The sequence below is a fragment of the Penicillium subrubescens genome, assembly GCF_028828155.1.
Source record: "Penicillium subrubescens strain IBT 31985 chromosome Unknown utg000001l_segment0_segment0, whole genome shotgun sequence".
Classification (NCBI taxonomy): Eukaryota; Fungi; Ascomycota; class Eurotiomycetes; order Eurotiales; family Aspergillaceae; genus Penicillium; species Penicillium subrubescens.
Window position 1 is genome coordinate 3,918,814 of NW_026643151.1, and position 18,737 is coordinate 3,937,550.

The following is an 18,737-nucleotide window of genomic DNA, read 5'->3' on the forward strand; positions in this document are numbered from 1 at the left end:
AAGTGGTGATAGATGAAAGGCCCCAAGGTGGATGAAGGTCTGAAGAGGAAGCAGACCAAGGAGGAAGAAGGTTGGAATAAAGTTGGACACCAGTGGGGATGGACGCCCGTGGCGTCTGCGGAGGATGGGGAAAATTGGAGATGTTGGGGAGAATACGAAGGAAGAAATTCCTGGGGGAGGAGAAAGCCTTTATACTCCTTAGGGTTTGGGGGGCGGAGAGAAAAGCCCTACTTTCCGTCCCAAACGGGGCGACGGCGAGGTGCCTTCCTAAATGGATAGTGGCCCTGGTATTACTAGGCCAGAAATTGCCAGGTCTGCCCCTTCCTAATCGGGCATTCTGTGAGGCGCATGCAGGGAAACTCTCCATAATAAGCCCTATTGCCTATTTGGGAATATGGCACAACACAACACTCCCAGGCATCTTGGCACTATCAGTGCGCATGTTCAGTCTTGGGAGTCTTGAAAGTTGATCCAATACAGTCGCTTGAGATAGCTGGTGATGCTTAGAATAATACAAGCCGTAACTTTCAAGGATACAGTGTAGAGCCAAAGGGTAATTCTGAGCGGTGCTGCTACGATACCTTCATTGTTACGCCAGGTTGTTATGTTTGACGGTCTTAAGCAAAAGGGGATCACGCTCACGGCAACAGTGCTGTCAAGACTTGCATGCATTCGCAGGATTGGGACTATTTCACTACAAGGCACGAACAGACTACAGATACCATCCATTCATTAAGCCATAGTCCGGTCGACCGAGGTTCTCTGCAGCTCTTCACTAAGCGACAGCTATGAGGCTTCTGCCCATTTCAAGCGCGGAGATGAACTATAGTCTGGCTCGTTTTTATTGCTTGGGCCCGTTCAACATCCACTAGAAATGGAACTGCACGACATATTATTTCTATGGAACAAATCATCAGCACGCGATCGCACATCGAGCAAAGGCAGGGGAAGGTCTCACCTTCCACGTTCACTTCCCAGCTGTTCTCATCCTCGTCCAGTGTATATTCTAACTCAAGCGCATCAAACTGCAGAGCACGGAGACGAATTCCAACATGTTCCGCATCATCGAGCCAAAAGATTCTGGACTCGCCGTTCTCCAACCACTTCCTTCCCAGACGAAGAGTTTTGTTGCACACAACGCTGCGCGGAGGAACAAAGAATCGACCAGGAGTCCAGGGCAGCTTCAACGTCGCGGTAAATTGACCAAATGTTTCAAAGACGCTCAAGTAAAGCAGCCGCTTCAGTGTCGGGCTTTCATCGTCTAGTTTGTTCGTGTTAGCTTGGATCAGACCCTTTCCCCGCATGCCATTTAAATGATCTCACCTGGGAGAGACTCGATTGGAGAGCTTTCAACAGGGCGTGCCTCCGGTTTGAAGACCAGGTATACGTCCGTCAGCCGCTGTGGAAGGCTGTTGTCCACGTCTAACCCCCGCATTCCCTGATATTGGCAAAGGATATTTGATAATATTTCGCTTGGCTCACCGCACTCCAGGACCAGTTGGAGCTCCTCAAGCTGCTGAGGGGTGTTTATTATGCGCAGTCGGAAAATATCATTGGCAACTGCGTGAAATATCTTATTGACGGTCATAATGGATAAGAGGTAAGCCGATGGAAAGGCGCTCAGGATCTCTGATAACAGCTTCGCAGATGTCAGTATCTGGGTTCCAAATCTGGACCGTGAGACTTACTTCCACTGGGAGGTGCTGGAGCAGCTTTTGTGAGACCGGCTGAGGGTGTTGTGGATGCTCATGGTTCAGTGGAGGTTCGCGCCAAGGTAGGCCAGCACCTTGATCTGGCATTGTCCTGACGGCTCAGTCGATGTCTGAGGCGGCCCCACAGGTAGTCTAGCGTTCATTTCAAGATTAAATGCATAAGCAAGTCTATCACAGGGATTCTAACGTAACAGTAGTATGAAAGAGGTACGGGATATCTCAAAATATATTGTTAAGATGCTGTTTACTTGCAATGAGGTCTGATATCAGATTGGAGGTGAGGTCTTATCGTGCTTATCGATAATCCCAAGTCACGATAATGCTGACGTCATCCGAGTTATCAGCCCAGTGTCCCACCCCTAAGCTAATTAAAGCCACTTGGGGCTAGCGGAATTGCCGAATGGCCTGCATAATTTCCTCTTTTAATCGTGTCCAGGCAAAAAAAACCCGCGGGAATCCCCAGTGACCCACACTTGAAGGCGTGGTTCTATTCAGTGGCTGAGTGGCCGCCAATCCAGAGTAGCCAAACCTGACTAGCGTAGCCCGAGTAGTGCGGGATCCCGAGGCAATGCCTTGAACATTTCACCGAAAAAAGTACTCCCCCACCATGACCTGGAGAGTTTGTACTATATTTCATCATTTTACGACTCGCAATGCCTGTTTCTAGATGTCAAAAAAGCATCACTGAATTCCTCTATTTTTGAGGATCATTTTGATATCAATATCATACTGAAATCTTTAGTAGATCTTGTTGGAATGTACATTCTGCGTTATTTTCCGGAGACCCCGCGCGCGCCCCGCCGGAGGTCCAACCGACACGACCCTTTTACTCCGTATAATTTACCCGGCATCCGACTTGACAGTGTCATTTTGCTACTTGAGCTCGTTCTCCTCCCTGTTGTTCTCCCTCAAGGTACTCTTCACGAACGTTCTTATTGACTGCAATTCGAGCCCACAATGGCAAACGTGCTAGACGACATCTCTCACCGCCGCTATAACCCTCTCCGAGGCTCGCACATTCTGGTGTCTCCCCACCGAACCAAGCGTCCCTGGCAGTGAGTTTTTGGACCTTCATATGCGCCCAGCGACGCGAAATAGCTGATTGCTAACTACTGGAAAATTTTGCATCGCAAAGAGGACAGCAGGAGAGCCCGTCAAAGACCACCCTGCCCCACCACGACCCCGAGTGCTACCTGTGCCCTGGTAACAAGCGCGCCCAGGGTGACGTCAACCCTAAATATGAGAGCACCTTTGTCTTTGTCAATGACTACAGTGCTGTGAAGGAGGAGCAGGCTGCCTATGATGGGACAAACGGAGATGGTACGGCACAATTTAGACGTTCTTTTCGTCACGCGCGACGGTGAACTAATCGTATGTAGATCTCGAATCGCGTTTCCTCAAGGCCGAGCCCGTCACCGGCAAGTGCTACGTCCTGACCTTCTCCTCCGCGCATAACCTCACCCTCGCCGACCTGTCCCCAATCGAGATCGTCCCGGTGATCAACGCATGGACCGAGATCTATGCTGCCCACTTGTCACCCAAGTCCCCACTGGCTCAGAACGCGCCCCCAACCCACATCCAGCCCGCTACACCTCACACCAGCATCACCAAACCCAAGGAGCAATACCGGTACATGCAGATCTTCGAGAACAAGGGTGCCGCCATGGGCTGCTCAAACCCCCACCCCCACGGCCAGGTCTGGACCACCAGCACACTGCCAGAGGAGCCCGCAGCGGAGCTGGAGCAGCTCCGCCGGTACCGCAAGGATCACGGCGGTAGCCACATGCTGGAGGACTACGCGGCACTCGAGAGCCGTAAGCAGGAGCGCGTGGTCTTCGAGAACGAGGGTTTCGTCGTCGTCTGCCCCTGGTGGGCAACTTGGCCGTTTGAGACTATGATTGTCAGCCGCACGCACAAGCGCGCTCTGGTCGATCTCACTGAAGCCGATAAGACTCTCCTAGCTGAGGCCATTGCTGAGATTACCCGCCGGTATGATAACCTGTTCGAGACTCACTTTCCCTACTCTATGGGTATCCACCAGGCTCCTCTAGACGGTACCGATGAGGAGGTGGAGGCATCGTATCTACACTTACATTTCTACCCGCCTCTTCTGCGAAGCGCGACTGTTCGCAAGTTCCTGGTCGGTTATGAGTTGATGGCTGAGCCTCAGCGTGATATTACTCCCGAGCAGGCTGCAGCTCGTCTCCGTGGTTGCGGTGGTGAGCTCTATCGCAAGAAGTTGGAGTAAATATTGGTGTTTTTTTTGTGTGGTGCATGGGCGAGAGGAGTGTTTGAAAAGGACAAATATGTTCTATACTTTATTATTTTGGAAATATGCGGCAATAAATTTTATTAGTCACATTTCTGATTGATGGTTCTTGGCTTCGACGGCCCGACACTCCGAGAATTACTCATACCTCGTATTCGGTCTCGAAGGACTCCTTCTACCACCTCTATACCGATAAATCCCTTTCTTCAAAGACTGGTCTTATCTTGAATCATGATGAGATCCCATTCGAGGAAATTCTTGGAGTGCCACCGTAGCTTACCAGCACAGAGATTTCTGTATATGATTTGAAATCAAGAGATGATGCTCTACAACTTTTGAGATCCCTTGGCCTTGACGCTACGATTTATGAACTATTTAAGCCTGCTCTATCCCAGAGAAATGATTTCTGTTCATCGTGCGAGAGTAACACTTGACATTCTAGCTGATTGAATCGATCCTTCACCTTCTCAAATACTTTACTTCTTCAAAAATGGCTTCCGAACTTCCTCCCTTGTTGAATGAATCCAGAAGCAAAACCAAAGCTTCCTACAAACGACTAGGAAGCAGCGGACTCTGGGTCTCGGTCCCTATTCTTGGTGGCATGAGCATAGGGTCCTCAGAGTTCGGATCCTGGATTCTCGAGGAGGACAAGGCACTTCCTCTGTTGAAAGCTGCATACGATCGCGGACTCAATACTGTAAGATGGCATTTCCCGTGTTAGAAACGTGTCGCTAACACAAACAGTGGGACACGTCCAACAACTACTCGAACGGCGTATCAGAGGAAATTATCGGCAAGGCCATCAAACATTACAATATTCCTCGAAATAAACTTGTCATCCTCACCAAGTGCTGGGCACCCGTTAGCGAGCACGAAAATGTATACGTCGTTCCATTCGCAGACGAAATGCGGCAAGACAAGGAATACGTCAACCAATTTGGTAAGCCCTTTGCAGCTTCTCTAGACCTTCAAATCCATGTACTAAATGTATCAGGTCTCTCTCGCCAAGCAATCTTCAACTCGGTCAATGCCTCACTCCAACGACTCGGCACAGATTACATCGACCTCTTCCAAATCCATCGCTTCGACCATAACACCCCCATCGAAGAAACAATGGAGGCCCTGCATGATTTAGTTCGAAGTGGCAAAATTCGCTACATCGGAGCTAGTTCGATGAGAACGTATCAATTCGCGATGATGCAGTTTTGTGCCGAGAAGCACGGATGGACTAAGTTCGTTTCTATGCAGAATCAGTATAGTCTGATTTATCGGGAGGAGGAGCGGGAGATGAATCGCTTTTGTAATGAGACGGGTGTTGGCCTAATTCCGGTACGTTTCGTGCTTATACAACATTCTTGGGATCAAAAGCTGACGGCAGTCTTCACAGTGGAGCCCGCTTGATGCCGGTCGACTTGCACGACCTCTTCAGCAAGTTGGGGCAACTTATCGTCTAGGGAACACCCTTCCAAGCGATGTTCTGAATGCAGATGCAGAGATTATCAATCGAGTGGAAGAGCTAGCCAAGAAGAAGAATTGGACTATGAGTCAGGTAGCACTGGCTTGGGTGAGCCGTCGTGTTGCAAGCCCCATTGTCGGCTTTAGCTCGGTGGAAAGAATTGATGAAGCTCTGGAATATGGAATTAGGACCTTGACACTTGAGGAGGAGGCTTATCTGGGGAGCCCATATGTACCTAAGGAAGTTGGTGGTCATGATTAAGCAGATATTCGGAACTGGGTCTGCATAGTTCGGTTGACCTGATTGGTTTGTCGAGTCTTGCGATAAGAGTTTCCCGCCGGAGCCGATGCTTTCCGCCGGACTTATTGCAAGTCCCACTTGCTACATCAAAAGGCTTAGGGATTGTTTCACACCTTGAGGAAGGCTATTCGAGTGCACATGAGATGTCTATTCAGGTCTTAGGTATCAAGGATAAGATAAAGGTTGTACTGGAAAGCAGTTATCTACCATTTCCATACAGATCATGACCTTGTATCGCAATGTAGTCAAAGTGAATTGGCGATGTTAAATGGCTCGATCAGCATGTTACTTCAGTCAGTTTCATAGAATCACAGCTCTCTGCGATCAATCTTTCCGAGCAACTATTCACTTGAGCATTTGTGTCTATCACTTCCCGGATCACTGTTCGTGGCACTTGATACCTGCGGGGTAGTTTCCCGGCGGATCCACTTACTTCTACCCAGTTGCCAGATGATAGCGGCATCAAACCATTCCAACGACGTTTCCGCCTCATCAAAGCGGGTATCTCGCGAAACCAGTCATGCCATCAACTCCCTCGGCCTCTCGCAGACCTTATCGATCCCACAAGACTCCAGCCTGTGATCGCTGCCGCCGGTTCAAGAGACGATGCACCGGGGGTGGACCTGGCGATCCTTGCGTGCTGTGTAAATTGCAAAACGTTCCCTGTCAGCCATCGGATATTGCAAAAGCGCATACGCCATCGCGTCGGTCTACAAGGGCAGATTATACTCTTCCACGGCGGAATCAGATCCAGGAACACTCCGACTCCCGCAATCCAGCTCACTCATCCCCCGTCCCGCCGGGTGTGAGAAACGGCCTGGGCGATTCGGAATCGAATGATCACAATGCCATTCATCTGGGCGATGCTAGGGCAGAGTCATCTATCGTGGTGAGCCCTATTCTCACCGAAGATATTCAAGCTCTGGAACGATACTTCTCTTCCGGGGCTCCGACGGGAGATCCCGCGCCTGCGGCAGATGGCTTGGAAAAGTCCTTGGTGTACATGAGGGTCCCTCGGAGACGTGAAGGACTTGCCATGGCAAAAAATCCGGGGAAGTTCCAAAAAGAGGTTCTCTGGCAAATACTTAGACCTTTTGCTAAGGAGCTTGTCAAGTTGTGAGTCGATGCTCCGATAGCACGTTTGCAAACCCTATGGCTAATTAGTTGCAGGTACTTTGAAAAGTTCCACCCCGCATTCCCGATACTAGATCAAAAGACATTCCTTGAGATATATGAACGCAGCGACAAGATCTCTCCGCCTCTTCTCTGTGAGTTCTTTGCTCTATCTCTAACGCTTTGGGACCACTCGGATCTCCTGAGGCGGTATCCGAAGCCAGATCCACATTTTGTTTGGAATTTAGCCGTGGAATCTTTGCAACAAGACTTTCTAGCACCGGGTCTTTCCACCATATACTCTGTGCTTTTTGATATGACGGGGCGACCAATCTTCTCAATTCTAGGGAATACTATAAATAATGGACGATCCGTGGCACTTGCTCGAAGCCTTGGGCTTAATCGTGATCCCACGAACTGGAAGCGTCCAGACAGTGAGAAGGTTCTTCGAGTTCGGCTTTGGTGGGCTGTCTTGATTCACGACTATTGGTATCTCACCATAGATTACTTTACCTTTCAACCTTAAATTATTAACATCTCCTATAGGTCAAGCTTCGCCCATGGGATTTCTCCAAATATCACCAATCGGCAATATGATGTCCCGGTTCCTACTTTGAGAGACCTCACACATGACGGACAATCAGAAGACGGGCAGAATGCATCAGAGTGCTTTATTCACCTCTGCACACTTTCTGTCATTTTAGGAGAAGTTCTACCACTGGTATATGACCTCGAACAAAGAGATATCTGGAGGGACATTCGCCGCCGTGAAACAGAATTAGACATTTGGGAACAAAATGTCTCTCTACCTATCAATGGCCCGAACGAAAAATATCCCTACCCCATCTCCGGACTGAGTAGCCTTTGTTTGAGCTACCTATCTGTGCGATTACTCCTGTGCCGTATCGCATTCCGAGTGAGTACCACAGTCTTACGATCGAGGATGCAAGCTAATGATGTCAGGCTGCAAATAAGACTAGCTCTGATGACATGGACCGGGCCACTAATCTACGATACCATCTTGGAAGGCTTCGCCGCTCAGCTCAAGATATCGTGGAATATGTCTGCTCTTTAGAAAGGGTACATTTACAGGAGTTCTGGCTCGTTTGTAAGTGGCCTCCCATTCTAACGAGCCCCCACAAAATTTGGTACTAACTCTGCTCTTTAAAGACTCAGCACATCATCTAACATTCACATTTATCATCCTGCTACGATGTACCATCGAGGCTTCGGATGCAACTGTCACCGAGTCGTGCAAGACAAGCTTGGTTCAATTCTGGGCCAAGCTTCAAGACGCTGCAGAAAATGAAAGTTGGGATCTTGCTGTGATGTGTATCTCCCGTTGTGGTGAATCCATGTCCAAAGTGATGAGCTATCTGAATGCCCAGGGAAATAAGCAAGCGGCGTCAAACGATGGGGTCACGCAAGGGGCTGGCTCTGTTTCCGAGGGAGTAGATCGACAAGGTGCCAGTGACTCTGCCATATCAGGCCTCGGAGAGTTGATTCCAGATGCCTTGCCATTTTCCAATCTGGATTTGTTGTTCGAGAACTCGGCAGATACATTTTGGAGCGGGTTGGATTTCGCTCCGCTCTATGACGAGGTCGATACGGGGCAGGTGTACCCATAGATTCATAGGAAGGACAGAGCATTGTCATCAAATCAAAATCAGAGTCCATCATAATTATTTAGGCATCAATTCGAATTAGTGAAATGGTATTATACTGGCCTGCGTGTTGCCAGGGTAGCATTATTCGGTAGTGTGCCAACCCACTTCCGAGCCCGCCAGCCCTTCCGGCGGAGAACTTCCAGCCGCCGGAATCTCACCGCACCAACCATTCAGGTGAGTCAATTCGCGATTCTCGTACCACACTATTTCCTCCCTCTTTATATTCCGCGTCAGGAACCTCTCACTCCGAAAATTCATCTCGCCAAGTCCCTCACGACCGAGAAGCATCGACGGTCAACATGTCAACAAATAACATTGTGGTTGTGGGGTAAGAGTCAAAGTTCCCTTGTCCGCAGATTCCCAGATCCGTCCATGGCTAACAATACTTGTTAGTGCGGGAGTCACTGGCCTCACAACGGCCCTGCTGCTCTCCAAGAACCCGGCCAACAAGGTCACTGTGATCGCAAAACACATGCCTGGAGATTATGACATCGAATATGCATCTCCATGGGCCGGTGCAAGCTACATGCCGTAAGTGCCATCATCTACCTAACCTCACCACCAGCCGGATTTAAACTGACCAAAATAGCTTTGGTAAGAAGGGAAGCGATCATGCCGAGTGGGAGCGGGCTACCTGGCCAGCGCTGCGGGATTTGGCGGAGAATCAACCGGAATCGGGTATTCACTTCCAAGGTATGCCTCCTATCCAATAATCCGCCTTGTGATCGTTCGGCTCTAAAGACTCTGTAGATATTACGATTCAAAATCGCCTCAAGGATCAGAATACTGTTACCGGTCAGTGGTCTGCAGAATTGACATCGGCCAACCCATGGTTCAAGGACTTTGTTCTTAACGTATGTGCTTGCCGCTATCTTAGCCCAAGCGATCCTAATTAAACAAGTCCCGTCTTTCTAACAAGCCAAACAGTTCCAGAATCTTCCTCGAGACCAGCTCCCGCCAGGTATCGATAATGCTCAGAAGTTTACCTCTGTCTGCATCAACACTGCGATCTACCTCCCATGGTTGGTCAGTCAGTGCATGAAGAACGGGTGTGTATTCAAAAGAGCTTCGTTGGAGCATATCTCCGACGCTGCCGGGACACATCATACCGGTAACAAGGCCGATGTCGTCGTCAACTGCACCGGCTTGGCCTCGCGGACTCTTGCTGGAGTGGCTGACGATCAGGTTTACCCTGTCCGTGGTCAAATCATGATCGTGCGGAATGACCCTGGATCAATGACTTCTATTTCCGGCTCTGATGATGGCGGAGAGGAAGTTACCTATATCTTCCCTCGAGCAGCAGGTTTGTCAACAATCACCAGAATTTATATAACTCAAAGCTAACGGTATCCAGGTGGTGGTACTGTTATCGGCGGAACTTATCAAAAGAACAACTGGGACCCATTGCCTGATCCCAACTTCGCGAACAGAATTATGCAACGCGCCCTCAAGCTTGATCCACGACTTGTGAAGGAAGGACAGGGAGTCGAGGGCTTGGATATCGTAAGACACGGTGTTGGCTTGCGTCCGGCGAGAACTGATGGCCCACGGATCGAGAAGGATCAGGTGAATGGCGTTAAAGTCGTTCACAATTACGGTCATGGAGGGTTCGGATACCAGGTTTCTTTCAGCTGCGCTGAGAAGGCTGTTGGTCTGGTCAATGAGATTACCCAACAGAAAGACCGAGCAAAGTTGTAGATAGGTTGTCAGTGGATATGGTCTTTTAGATTTTAAAAGATAGAAATGACAGTGAAAGGATCTCTTGATGGATTTGATGCTATAGTTGAATTTGATCGTTTTTGTGGAAAGCATAGCAGATAATATTCCCGTATAAGACCTGTGAGTATTTTCATGATCCGATACCTAGTGCTCAGCTTTTTCGGATTTTAGAGAGTTCTCATCAGATCCTTCTCAATAATATTCATCACTACTTTACAAAATGAAAATTGGGGCAATATTATCGGCAAAATAACCACAGGAGACGAGTGTGCTATTTGTGGCCTTCTTGGTTCGCACAGCTTATTGCTCTGACACTTCAGGCATATCCCCCGGTAACCTCATGATCCATGAGATGAGCCCCAGCCCCCTTATCACTCATCAATTGTCCAAAAGCCTCAAGCATTCTCAACACCCCATCCGGTGAGGTCTGATGATGAAACACCAGTCTTCCATTCGGAAAGACTGCAACCTCATGGTCCTTACAGTACCCCACAGATGCAGCGCCAGGGATCCCCACAGCTTCGAGATCGAGAACAATCATATTGGTCTGTACCGGAAGCGCAAACTTATATCCCATAGTCTCAAGCTCCTGTGCTGCGCTTGCAGTCATTGCATGCACCGCCGAAAGTCGAGGAAGGGTATAGTCCAAAGCCGCACACGCAGCAGCAGCCATCATACCGGGCTATAAGAGTCAGTTATGTCTTCTCGGCAGCCAGTCTGTTTAGAAAGAGCTCCAGTACCTGGCGAGTCCCTCCACCAAACATCTTCCGAAACCATTTCGCCCTCTCGATAAACCTCTTGTTTCCAACGATGACGCTGCCCATGGGAGCACCGACACCTTTTGCCAGACAGAAGCTGATCGAGTCAAAGCAGGCACAATACTCTTTGAGATCAACTCCTTCTGCGGCTACGGCATCGAAGAGTCTTGCCCCATCCAGGTGCATCGCGATTGGCTTCTGATCAGCAGGTACGGGGAAGTTGCGTACGAATTCCGATATCTCTTTTGCATCTTTCAAGGGGAGAATAGTGCCGCTGAGGGTATTCTCCAAGGAGACCACACGAGTCGGTGGAAAATGGACTATCAATCTTTGTTAGAAATTACTAAATCGTAGAACCTCTTTAAAGCTTACTATTTCCATCCGTGATCATATCCCTTTTGACATCCTCGAGGGTGACGTGAATGCCATTCTTGGGGTGGACCTGTGTTACTGCCGCCTGTGAGAAGACAGGGAGCGCACCAGACTCCCAGCATTGGACATGAGCTCGGTGATCGAGGAGCACAGTGTGTGGGGGCTGAGTGAGATGAGTTCGTAGGCATATCTGATTACCCATAGTCCCCGAAAGTGTCCATAGAGCAGCTTCTTTGCCGCTTAGTTCAATGAGCCTGTCTTGTAGGGCGTTTACAGAGGCATCGCCCTCTGGATCGTAGATGTCATCTCCCACGGTAGCATCTATGATGGCCTGTTGATTGTGTGGTAAGTTTCAACTTCTGAAAATGGTTCATCAGGTCGAGCCTAACCTGCATCATCCTCTCCGTCGGGACAGTAACCACATCAGACCGAAAGTCACGGCCAGCTTTCTCAAGTGCAATCTTTAACTTGGTGGTCTGGGTGTACCGGAATGAAGATTCGTTCTCCTCTTGCTGCAGCTGCGGAGCTGAACACTGAGGCTTCATCTCGATGCCTGAAAGAGCCATGTTGAGCGATGAAGTAGCAGGTGTGCAGATTTTGTGTCAGGATAGAGGTTTCGTCAGCTCGCTTTAAATGAATTAACGATCTCAAGTTCAACAGCTTTCCAACCGGTCTGACCCCTCACAACTGACCTTCGTTGAGGGGTAGGAAGTTTTATCAAGCTACAGGGATGTTTCCGCCGGAATTCGTCTGACGGGGCCGCCGGGAATCTTTCGCTGTCTCGAATGCCAGGAACATGGTATCAGCGAGATCGCCCTTCTATGATTCCAATGTCCATCATTGGCATTAGGATCAGAGGGCGAGTTGAAGAAATTGTACGAGCTGGACGTCAATAGGATATTGGCACGTGTAAACAACCCTTCTGTATTAGATATAACCTCGCCGAAATATATGATTTTTCTATTATTAGTGTATAAAGTGGTGCCTGCTTCATGAGCATCATCAAGCCGACTTCAACCCCGGCATACGCAAGGCCAAGCCAATGACCATACCTTGCACCCCCTTTTTATTCCAGCTCAAGCACCCAGATAGGCCTCCCGTTGAGACAACATCCAAGCCAGCGACGATGAAGCGACAATCAACGGGCTTAAGAAGCGACCGCGCAGAGAGGCATTACCAAAGATAAGCTCTCCCACAAAGTGTGTCAAGGCGATACCGTAGGTCCACAGGGCGAGATCGTACGCGACGGGCGAGTTAATGTTGTAGGCGGCAGTCATGCGAATGACCGCAGAGAGGAAAGTCCAAGTACCAAAGACGCGGCCAGAAAGAGGCTCGACGGCAATGGCACCATTGGTGTAGAGCTTGGAGGTGTAATCGGCAGAGGTGTAGGCCTGCACACTGTTGACAGCGGAGACCACGGAGACCTAGTGGGATGTTGTTAGCGAAGTTACCCTAGAGGGGCAAAGGAACAAAACATACGAAAACGAGCCACTTGGGCAGCAGGCCCTCGAAGGGGGGCAGATAGGACAGCACTTGCTCCATTTTGCAATGTCAATTAGGTGGTTGTTGAGAGAATGGGGTTGCTTGTGAAGAAGTAAGCCGAGGATGTTTGGGACTCTTGGCGTCGATCAACTTGCCCCAACAAGCTGCACGGTCGTCTTTTTTTCCCTTCCGTCACCTCCGTTCCTTCCACAACCATTAAATCGCACATCATGGACGTGTCAAAATACACTCAATGCCTTTCGCAGTGGCCTGAGCATTTGGCTCCAGGTCTGCCGACCATCGGTGCGCTGCTTCTGCTTGGAATCGGTGGCTTGGTCGTTGCGTGTAAGCTCTGGTCATTCTTGCGGGTGCTTCTCAGCCTGTTTGTGCTTCCTGGCAAGCCGGTAAGTGTTTTTCTCTTGCGGAGAATATTCCGATTGAGCTATTGAGACTAATCCTCTCTATCTGTATAGCTTCGCTCGTTCGGCCCCCCCGGTAGCTGGGCTGTCGTGACCGGCGCCTCGGACGGTCTCGGAAAGGAGTACGCACTACAGCTGGCTCGCGCCAAGTTCAATATTGTGCTTGTGTCTCGAACGGAATCCAAGCTGGTCGCGCTAGCGGAGGAAATCACAAAGCAATTCCCCAATGTCCAGACCAAGATCCTGGCAATGGACTTTGCCCGCAATGCGGACGCAGACTACAAGGCCCTTGGTGATCTCGTCTCCGATCTAGATGTCTCTATCCTCATCAACAACGTCGGCCAGAGCCACTCTATCCCCGTTCCGTTCCTGCAGACCTCCGCTGAGGAGATGACCAACATCATCACCATCAACTGCAACGGTACTCTGCGCGTCACCCAGCTCGTTGCCCCTGGCATGGTTCAGCGCCGTCGCGGCCTGATCTTGACCATGGGTTCTTTCGGCGGTCTCCTCCCGACTCCCCTGCTGGCCACCTACTCCGGTAGCAAGGCCTTCCTGCAGCATTGGTCCACGGCTCTCGGCTACGAGCTTGCTCCTTACAACATCGAGGTGGAGCTCGTTCAGGCTTACCTGATTACCTCCGCTATGTCCAAGATCCGCCGCGCTTCCGCTACCATCCCCAACCCGCGCACTTTCGTCCGCGCCGTCCTCTCCAAGATTGGACGCAGCGGTGGTACCTCTTCCTACGCCTACAGCTCGTCTCCGTACTGGAGCCACGGTATTATGGCTTGGTTCTTGACCTCTGTCGTCTCACCTTTCAACAAGTTCGTTGTGTCTCAGAATGGTGCCATGCACGTGGCTATTCGCAAGCGTGCCCTGCGCAAGGCGGAGCGGGATGCTCAGAAGAAGAGCACTTGAATTGCTTGAAGATATGTCGATGATAATTTGCTGCAAGTGAGGTAGACTGGTGTCAAGAAGGATTTCAAAATGTCTTTTTTGGGAGAACGAGATGTAGGACTACGGAGATATAGCTTATGTGCTCGATGACCGGGATGAACAATGAGTTGAATATAATACGATTAATCATCTTACTACTGGGCTTTGCCGAGGCACTTTCAGGGCTACCCCACTGATGCAATTCAGTGGATGTAAATTCCAGAGGGAAGTAGATTTATCTAGATTTACTTGGCACCATCGCAACCCCAAGGGCCTCTATGCTCTATCGGCAAATTTGTGCAATTTGGAAAGTGCGAGACTGATTCTCTGGCCACCGTCTTTTCGCTAGGCATTTGTGATACACACGGTACCACGGGTCTTCGCGGCCCGAATTTTGAGGATAACTTAGTCTAGGCCCTCAAACAGAGGCTTCGATATAAGTTACTGGGTTTTAGTCTCAAAAAATAAAAAAATATAAAAAAAACCTAAACATTTAGCGATTTAGGTATTGTGCAACCTATGTGGAACATCTTTCAACGCTACATCCTTCAGATGAGATCAAAATCAATGACGATCACTGTTATTGTCTGTTGGAGAAGGATTGCATTGTTCCGTCTTGCGGCAGATATGCATGTCTAGTTCCACCACCGAGACCTTTTTGAGCTTCGAGCGTGGTTTAGGTTGCAAGGTCCCGTCAGGAGCTATTCTTCCCCATTTGGCTATGCACGGTCTCAGTAACAGCTGTGTCTCATAGCTCTTCCTGTCTAAATCACAAGCTAAGAGATATTAGTTTCAGACATGCCTCGATCTCGGCCCAAGTCGTTCATATGATTTCCCGGCCTAAACTACTTCAACATGAGAATTAATTTTCGTAGGGCCAATGCAAAAATAGCGCCATCAGTACAGTAGTAGTCGCATCGGCAATCTAAAACAGGCTTTGCAGCGGTGTGACACGCCGATGTATGAGATAAAGTGAAAGGTGGATGAAGTGGATCCCATGTCAGAAGACGTTTAGGCAGTCTAGCAGCAGCCCCCCGCCCTCGCAAAACGCCTGCCCGGGAAATCTTCCAGAAAAGCTCTGCATAGTCCAATTAAAGTCGAGAACGTTTGCTGGACGTAATTTAAATCGCTCGTTGTACAAAAGCCATAGGCGATTTCATGACAACAAGCGTCGATCTAGATGGCGGCCTGGTGCAGGGGCCCTCCCTGATTAGCTTGCTTACTTTAATGCAAGGCCCCGCATCGGCCCCCTCTTCAGGCCTAGTGGACCCGAGGCCGAGATGTGGTATGAGGTATGTTATATGGTGAGGTGGTACCCGACGCCTGGTGGTGAGGATTTTGTGATTGTTGGATAGCTCGATGCCACCTCCTATAGGGACACTTATTCATGAACTGGGCCATAACGGGCTGGGCAAGGCTGATATTGCCGTGCAGACGGTTCTGCTGGCAATCGGCTTTGTTGCTGTTGGGTTACGGCTATGGTCTCGGCGATTGCAAGGAATTTTGTGGCAGGGGAATGATTGGTTGATAGTGGTAGCGACGGTAAAAGACCTATACTGGATTGTTTGTCTCTACTTTGTCAAGTAGCGCTAACGTCGTCTGTTCAGATCTTCATGGTCGGTCGTTATAGTGTGGAGCTTGCCTTGATCTTACTATGTGGAATGGGACTGCATGCAGCAGAGGTTGCCCGTATCGGAGGCCCCGAGGTCTTTGTGCAATTCGATCAGGTAAGTGGCAATTTTCACTTGGTATCTACAAGGGATCAGTCTAATATCATCTAGCTCACATATGCCGGTGACATCCTCTGGGTCACAATAGTTGCATTGATTCAACTGTCCGTTCTACATTATTATCTCCGGAGATTCCCACTGCGAATTATCATGTGGCCAGGTTATATCACCATGGGCCTGTGTACCGCGTTGTGGACTGCGAGCTCATTTGCAACTGCATTCTTCTGCACACCACCGAAGAGGATATGGTTCGCCGACGTGGAAGGCCACTGTGGAAACCGTAAAATGCTGCATTTGGGCTCTTCCGTGGCTGAAGTGATCCTCCACAGCTTCATTCTCCTGCTTCCCCTTCCCGTTATTCGGGATATGATACTTTCCAGGGCTAGAAAGGTTGTACTAGGCTGTATATATGCCCTGGGAATTACGTACGTCTTTGTCCTTCCCTGTATGGATTATTTCCAACACAAACTAATCCTGACCATGTAGCATCATCGTCATCTCCGCAGTTCGAATCGAAGTCGAATTCGACCTTGACCCGGAGGACCCAACCTACGGCTCTGCGCGGAAATCGCTCCTCTCGAGCATTGTTCCTCTTCTGGGAATCATCGCGGCATGTTTGCCAATACTACCTCCGGCAATTCAGATAATCTTTGGAACTTCGGTACTCTCATCAACAACGGATGGTATCTCCACTAGTCCTGTATCGTCAGGGTACTGGAAAACGACAGTCTTGTCGCGTGCACAGATGGACGATCCTGAAATACCACTGGTTACTGTCACGATGCCTCCGATGGCGAAAAAGCTAAGTGAGCTGGCTCACGGGCAGATTAAAATTACTTCCGATTGGGAGATTCACTCGGCTAGGAATTCAGCGCGACTGGAACGCGATTCTATGCGTCGGGGGTGATCAAAGGACATGGACATTAGATGGAATTCAATAAAGAGTGAGAATCAAAATTTGTCAGACATAGCTGCAGTTAGGGCTCACTGGGTCCCGAGCACGTGCCTTGAATTGACAATGTATTCGTATCATCTCAAGTCTCGTAGTATATGTTCGCAGACTCCTAACAACAACAATGCCTTTGTGAGAAGTAGAGCTTTTTGAGTCCATTGGCATCCGCAAATTGCGCGATCAGTTTGATTCATATTATTACTGTAAATATGAATCTGCGAACCCTGGCCGAGGATTATTGTCTAGGGGTAACCATGACATGGTTCAGATCGGATGAAAACATGATGAGATGAGACGATACCAACTTGGCTCTGCATCGTAGTGTCAACATTTAAGAAAACATTCATCAACCGGCCAACTGGCCTAGTGGTAAGGCATCCGTTTCCGGTGCGGGAGATCGTAGGTTCGAATCCTGCGTTGGTCGATTCTTTTTGTACGAATGTACATCTTTTTTTCGTCCCCACAAAAAATATACCCGCGATGTTTTTTTTGCTCCACATTGATCGATCGCACGACTCGAACAATAATAAAAAAACGACCAACGCAGGATTCGAACCTACGATCTCCCGCACCGGAAACGGATGCCTTACCACTAGGCCAGTTGGCCGGTTCATAAAGAATTTGTCATTGTTTTGACAAGATGAAGCTATACCATGACCTGTGTATTCAGAAACTATGTCATCGCATTTCAACAACAATTCTGGCTTTTGAGGGCCTCGGCTCAATCTACATCCATTCCAAGTATCCCTCTCTGATCATATTGGGCTTTAGAGGTATTCTTTATCGGTTTCTGCGCCTTGCAGGTCAAAGCTGCTAGGTTCATGGATGGTGTCGTCTGGGCTGGCGAGCAGTATATATATCTCGGCAGATTGTATCCTCGGAGCTCACACCCAGTCCCAGTGGGCTCATTTAAGATTGAGAGAGTGACCGAAAAGCGTCAAAGACCTATTATATGGAGCCGGCATGCATCTAAATATTTTTCGACGGTCACATGGAGAGACAACAAGATTTGGCAATCCACGGCCAATGGAATATTCAGAGTATACCCCATGGGTGAAGTAACTACCCGCCAAAACACACTGGAGGGTAAGGTAATCAGCAGGAGTTTCAATTACAAAATAAAGTTCGAGTACATAGATTGATATCCAATTAATGCTCTGCTAGGTGCTAGGCACCGAACTTATACCTATGACTCGGGGTGTTGTCTGATATGTATCCTTCCAAGCCCGTAGACGTGTTGGCAAACAAGCACTTGGCGCCTACCCCAAAACCTCCGACGTGCACCGAAAAGGTACTGTCAAATAAGGGTAAAACGGGGTAGCGAAGAGGGATAAATAGGCCCGACCCCTTCATTTCCGGCAAACCCTCCTACAAGCAGCGTACAACGTCAAGTGGTCTTCGCGGACGAACAAAATCCTCTACCTAATTTGCCTCACAACAACCTGAAACCAAGCAAGAGCTCTTAGACCACTTTATACTCACCACGAGGATGGACCCAAATGATGGAAGTGGCTTCAGACACCAAGCACACCGGCCACTCTGTATACATCTTCGCGCACGACCAGCGTCGATCCCCCTTGCATGAACACCCTGCAACCTCGATCGACGGAGAAATTAAACCAAACAAGCCTCGAAACATTCCTCCTGTAGGACCGAGTAACCAAGACAGTCCACTCCTAACCAGCGTGGAAGCCCACCGCATTCCTCGAAAGGGTTGTTGACACTGCTAGATGGTTCGTCCCGTCCGTGAAGGAGACGCGAGTCCCCCCCTGTAATACCAAAGTTATCCTAGAATGTCACCAAGGCACGTCCGTATAAAGATAAAGCCAAGCCACCTATCCTTTCCCTCTTA

General features: G+C 49.3%; 9 protein-coding genes across 9 annotated transcripts; 6 read left to right on the plus strand and 3 right to left on the minus strand.

Annotated features, from left to right (window-relative positions):
- Window positions 1–712: 712 nt before the first annotated feature.
- N7473_001348 (uncharacterized protein) lies at window positions 713–1,799 on the minus strand (the record flags this gene model as incomplete). The annotated part of the gene is made up of 4 exons (XM_057147288.1): window positions 713–762; window positions 959–1,261; window positions 1,324–1,639; window positions 1,689–1,799. The coding sequence occupies 4 exons, from the start codon at window positions 1,797–1,799 to the stop codon at window positions 713–715; spliced, it is 780 nt and encodes a 259-aa protein (XP_057015174.1).
- Window positions 1,800–2,669: 870 nt separating this feature from the next.
- On the plus strand, window positions 2,670–3,960 carry N7473_001349 (UDP-glucose:hexose-1-phosphate uridylyltransferase; the record flags this gene model as incomplete). The annotated part of the gene is made up of 3 exons (XM_057147289.1): window positions 2,670–2,767; window positions 2,848–3,032; window positions 3,092–3,960. The coding sequence occupies 3 exons, from the start codon at window positions 2,670–2,672 to the stop codon at window positions 3,958–3,960; spliced, it is 1,152 nt and encodes a 383-aa protein (XP_057015175.1).
- A 511-nt stretch (window positions 3,961–4,471) lies between these two features.
- On the plus strand, window positions 4,472–5,698 carry N7473_001350 (aldo/keto reductase; the record flags this gene model as incomplete). The annotated part of the gene is made up of 4 exons (XM_057147290.1): window positions 4,472–4,678; window positions 4,726–4,921; window positions 4,976–5,310; window positions 5,369–5,698. The coding sequence occupies 4 exons, from the start codon at window positions 4,472–4,474 to the stop codon at window positions 5,696–5,698; spliced, it is 1,068 nt and encodes a 355-aa protein (XP_057015176.1).
- Window positions 5,699–6,257: 559 nt separating this feature from the next.
- N7473_001351 (Zn(II)2Cys6 transcription factor) lies at window positions 6,258–8,478 on the plus strand (the record flags this gene model as incomplete). The annotated part of the gene is made up of 5 exons (XM_057147291.1): window positions 6,258–6,853; window positions 6,908–7,339; window positions 7,397–7,766; window positions 7,814–7,958; window positions 8,021–8,478. The coding sequence occupies 5 exons, from the start codon at window positions 6,258–6,260 to the stop codon at window positions 8,476–8,478; spliced, it is 2,001 nt and encodes a 666-aa protein (XP_057015177.1).
- A 338-nt stretch (window positions 8,479–8,816) lies between these two features.
- On the plus strand, window positions 8,817–10,215 carry N7473_001352 (FAD-dependent oxidoreductase; the record flags this gene model as incomplete). The annotated part of the gene is made up of 6 exons (XM_057147292.1): window positions 8,817–8,845; window positions 8,911–9,048; window positions 9,107–9,210; window positions 9,268–9,371; window positions 9,445–9,820; window positions 9,872–10,215. The coding sequence occupies 6 exons, from the start codon at window positions 8,817–8,819 to the stop codon at window positions 10,213–10,215; spliced, it is 1,095 nt and encodes a 364-aa protein (XP_057015178.1).
- Window positions 10,216–10,552: 337 nt separating this feature from the next.
- Window positions 10,553–11,932, minus strand: N7473_001353 (threonine aldolase family protein; the record flags this gene model as incomplete). Its single annotated transcript, XM_057147293.1, has 4 exons — window positions 10,553–10,918; window positions 10,977–11,314; window positions 11,367–11,697; window positions 11,756–11,932. The coding sequence occupies 4 exons, from the start codon at window positions 11,930–11,932 to the stop codon at window positions 10,553–10,555; spliced, it is 1,212 nt and encodes a 403-aa protein (XP_057015179.1).
- A 319-nt stretch (window positions 11,933–12,251) lies between these two features.
- On the minus strand, window positions 12,252–12,953 carry N7473_001354 (Erg28 family protein). The gene is made up of 2 exons (XM_057147294.1): window positions 12,846–12,953; window positions 12,252–12,790 (listed from the first exon to the last, which is right to left on the minus strand). The coding sequence occupies exons 1-2, from the start codon at window positions 12,906–12,908 to the stop codon at window positions 12,443–12,445; spliced, it is 411 nt and encodes a 136-aa protein (XP_057015180.1). The 5' UTR covers window positions 12,909–12,953; the 3' UTR covers window positions 12,252–12,442.
- Window positions 12,954–13,078: 125 nt separating this feature from the next.
- Window positions 13,079–14,185, plus strand: N7473_001355 (ketoreductase; the record flags this gene model as incomplete). The annotated part of the gene is made up of 2 exons (XM_057147295.1): window positions 13,079–13,252; window positions 13,322–14,185. 2 exons carry the CDS (start codon window positions 13,079–13,081, stop codon window positions 14,183–14,185), a joined length of 1,038 nt encoding a protein of 345 aa, XP_057015181.1.
- A 1,364-nt stretch (window positions 14,186–15,549) lies between these two features.
- Window positions 15,550–16,960, plus strand: N7473_001356 (uncharacterized protein). Its single transcript, XM_057147296.1, has 4 exons — window positions 15,550–15,745; window positions 15,811–15,930; window positions 15,985–16,358; window positions 16,420–16,960. The coding sequence occupies exons 1-4, from the start codon at window positions 15,563–15,565 to the stop codon at window positions 16,838–16,840; spliced, it is 1,098 nt and encodes a 365-aa protein (XP_057015182.1). The 5' UTR covers window positions 15,550–15,562; the 3' UTR covers window positions 16,841–16,960.
- Window positions 16,961–18,737: the final 1,777 nt, after the last annotated feature.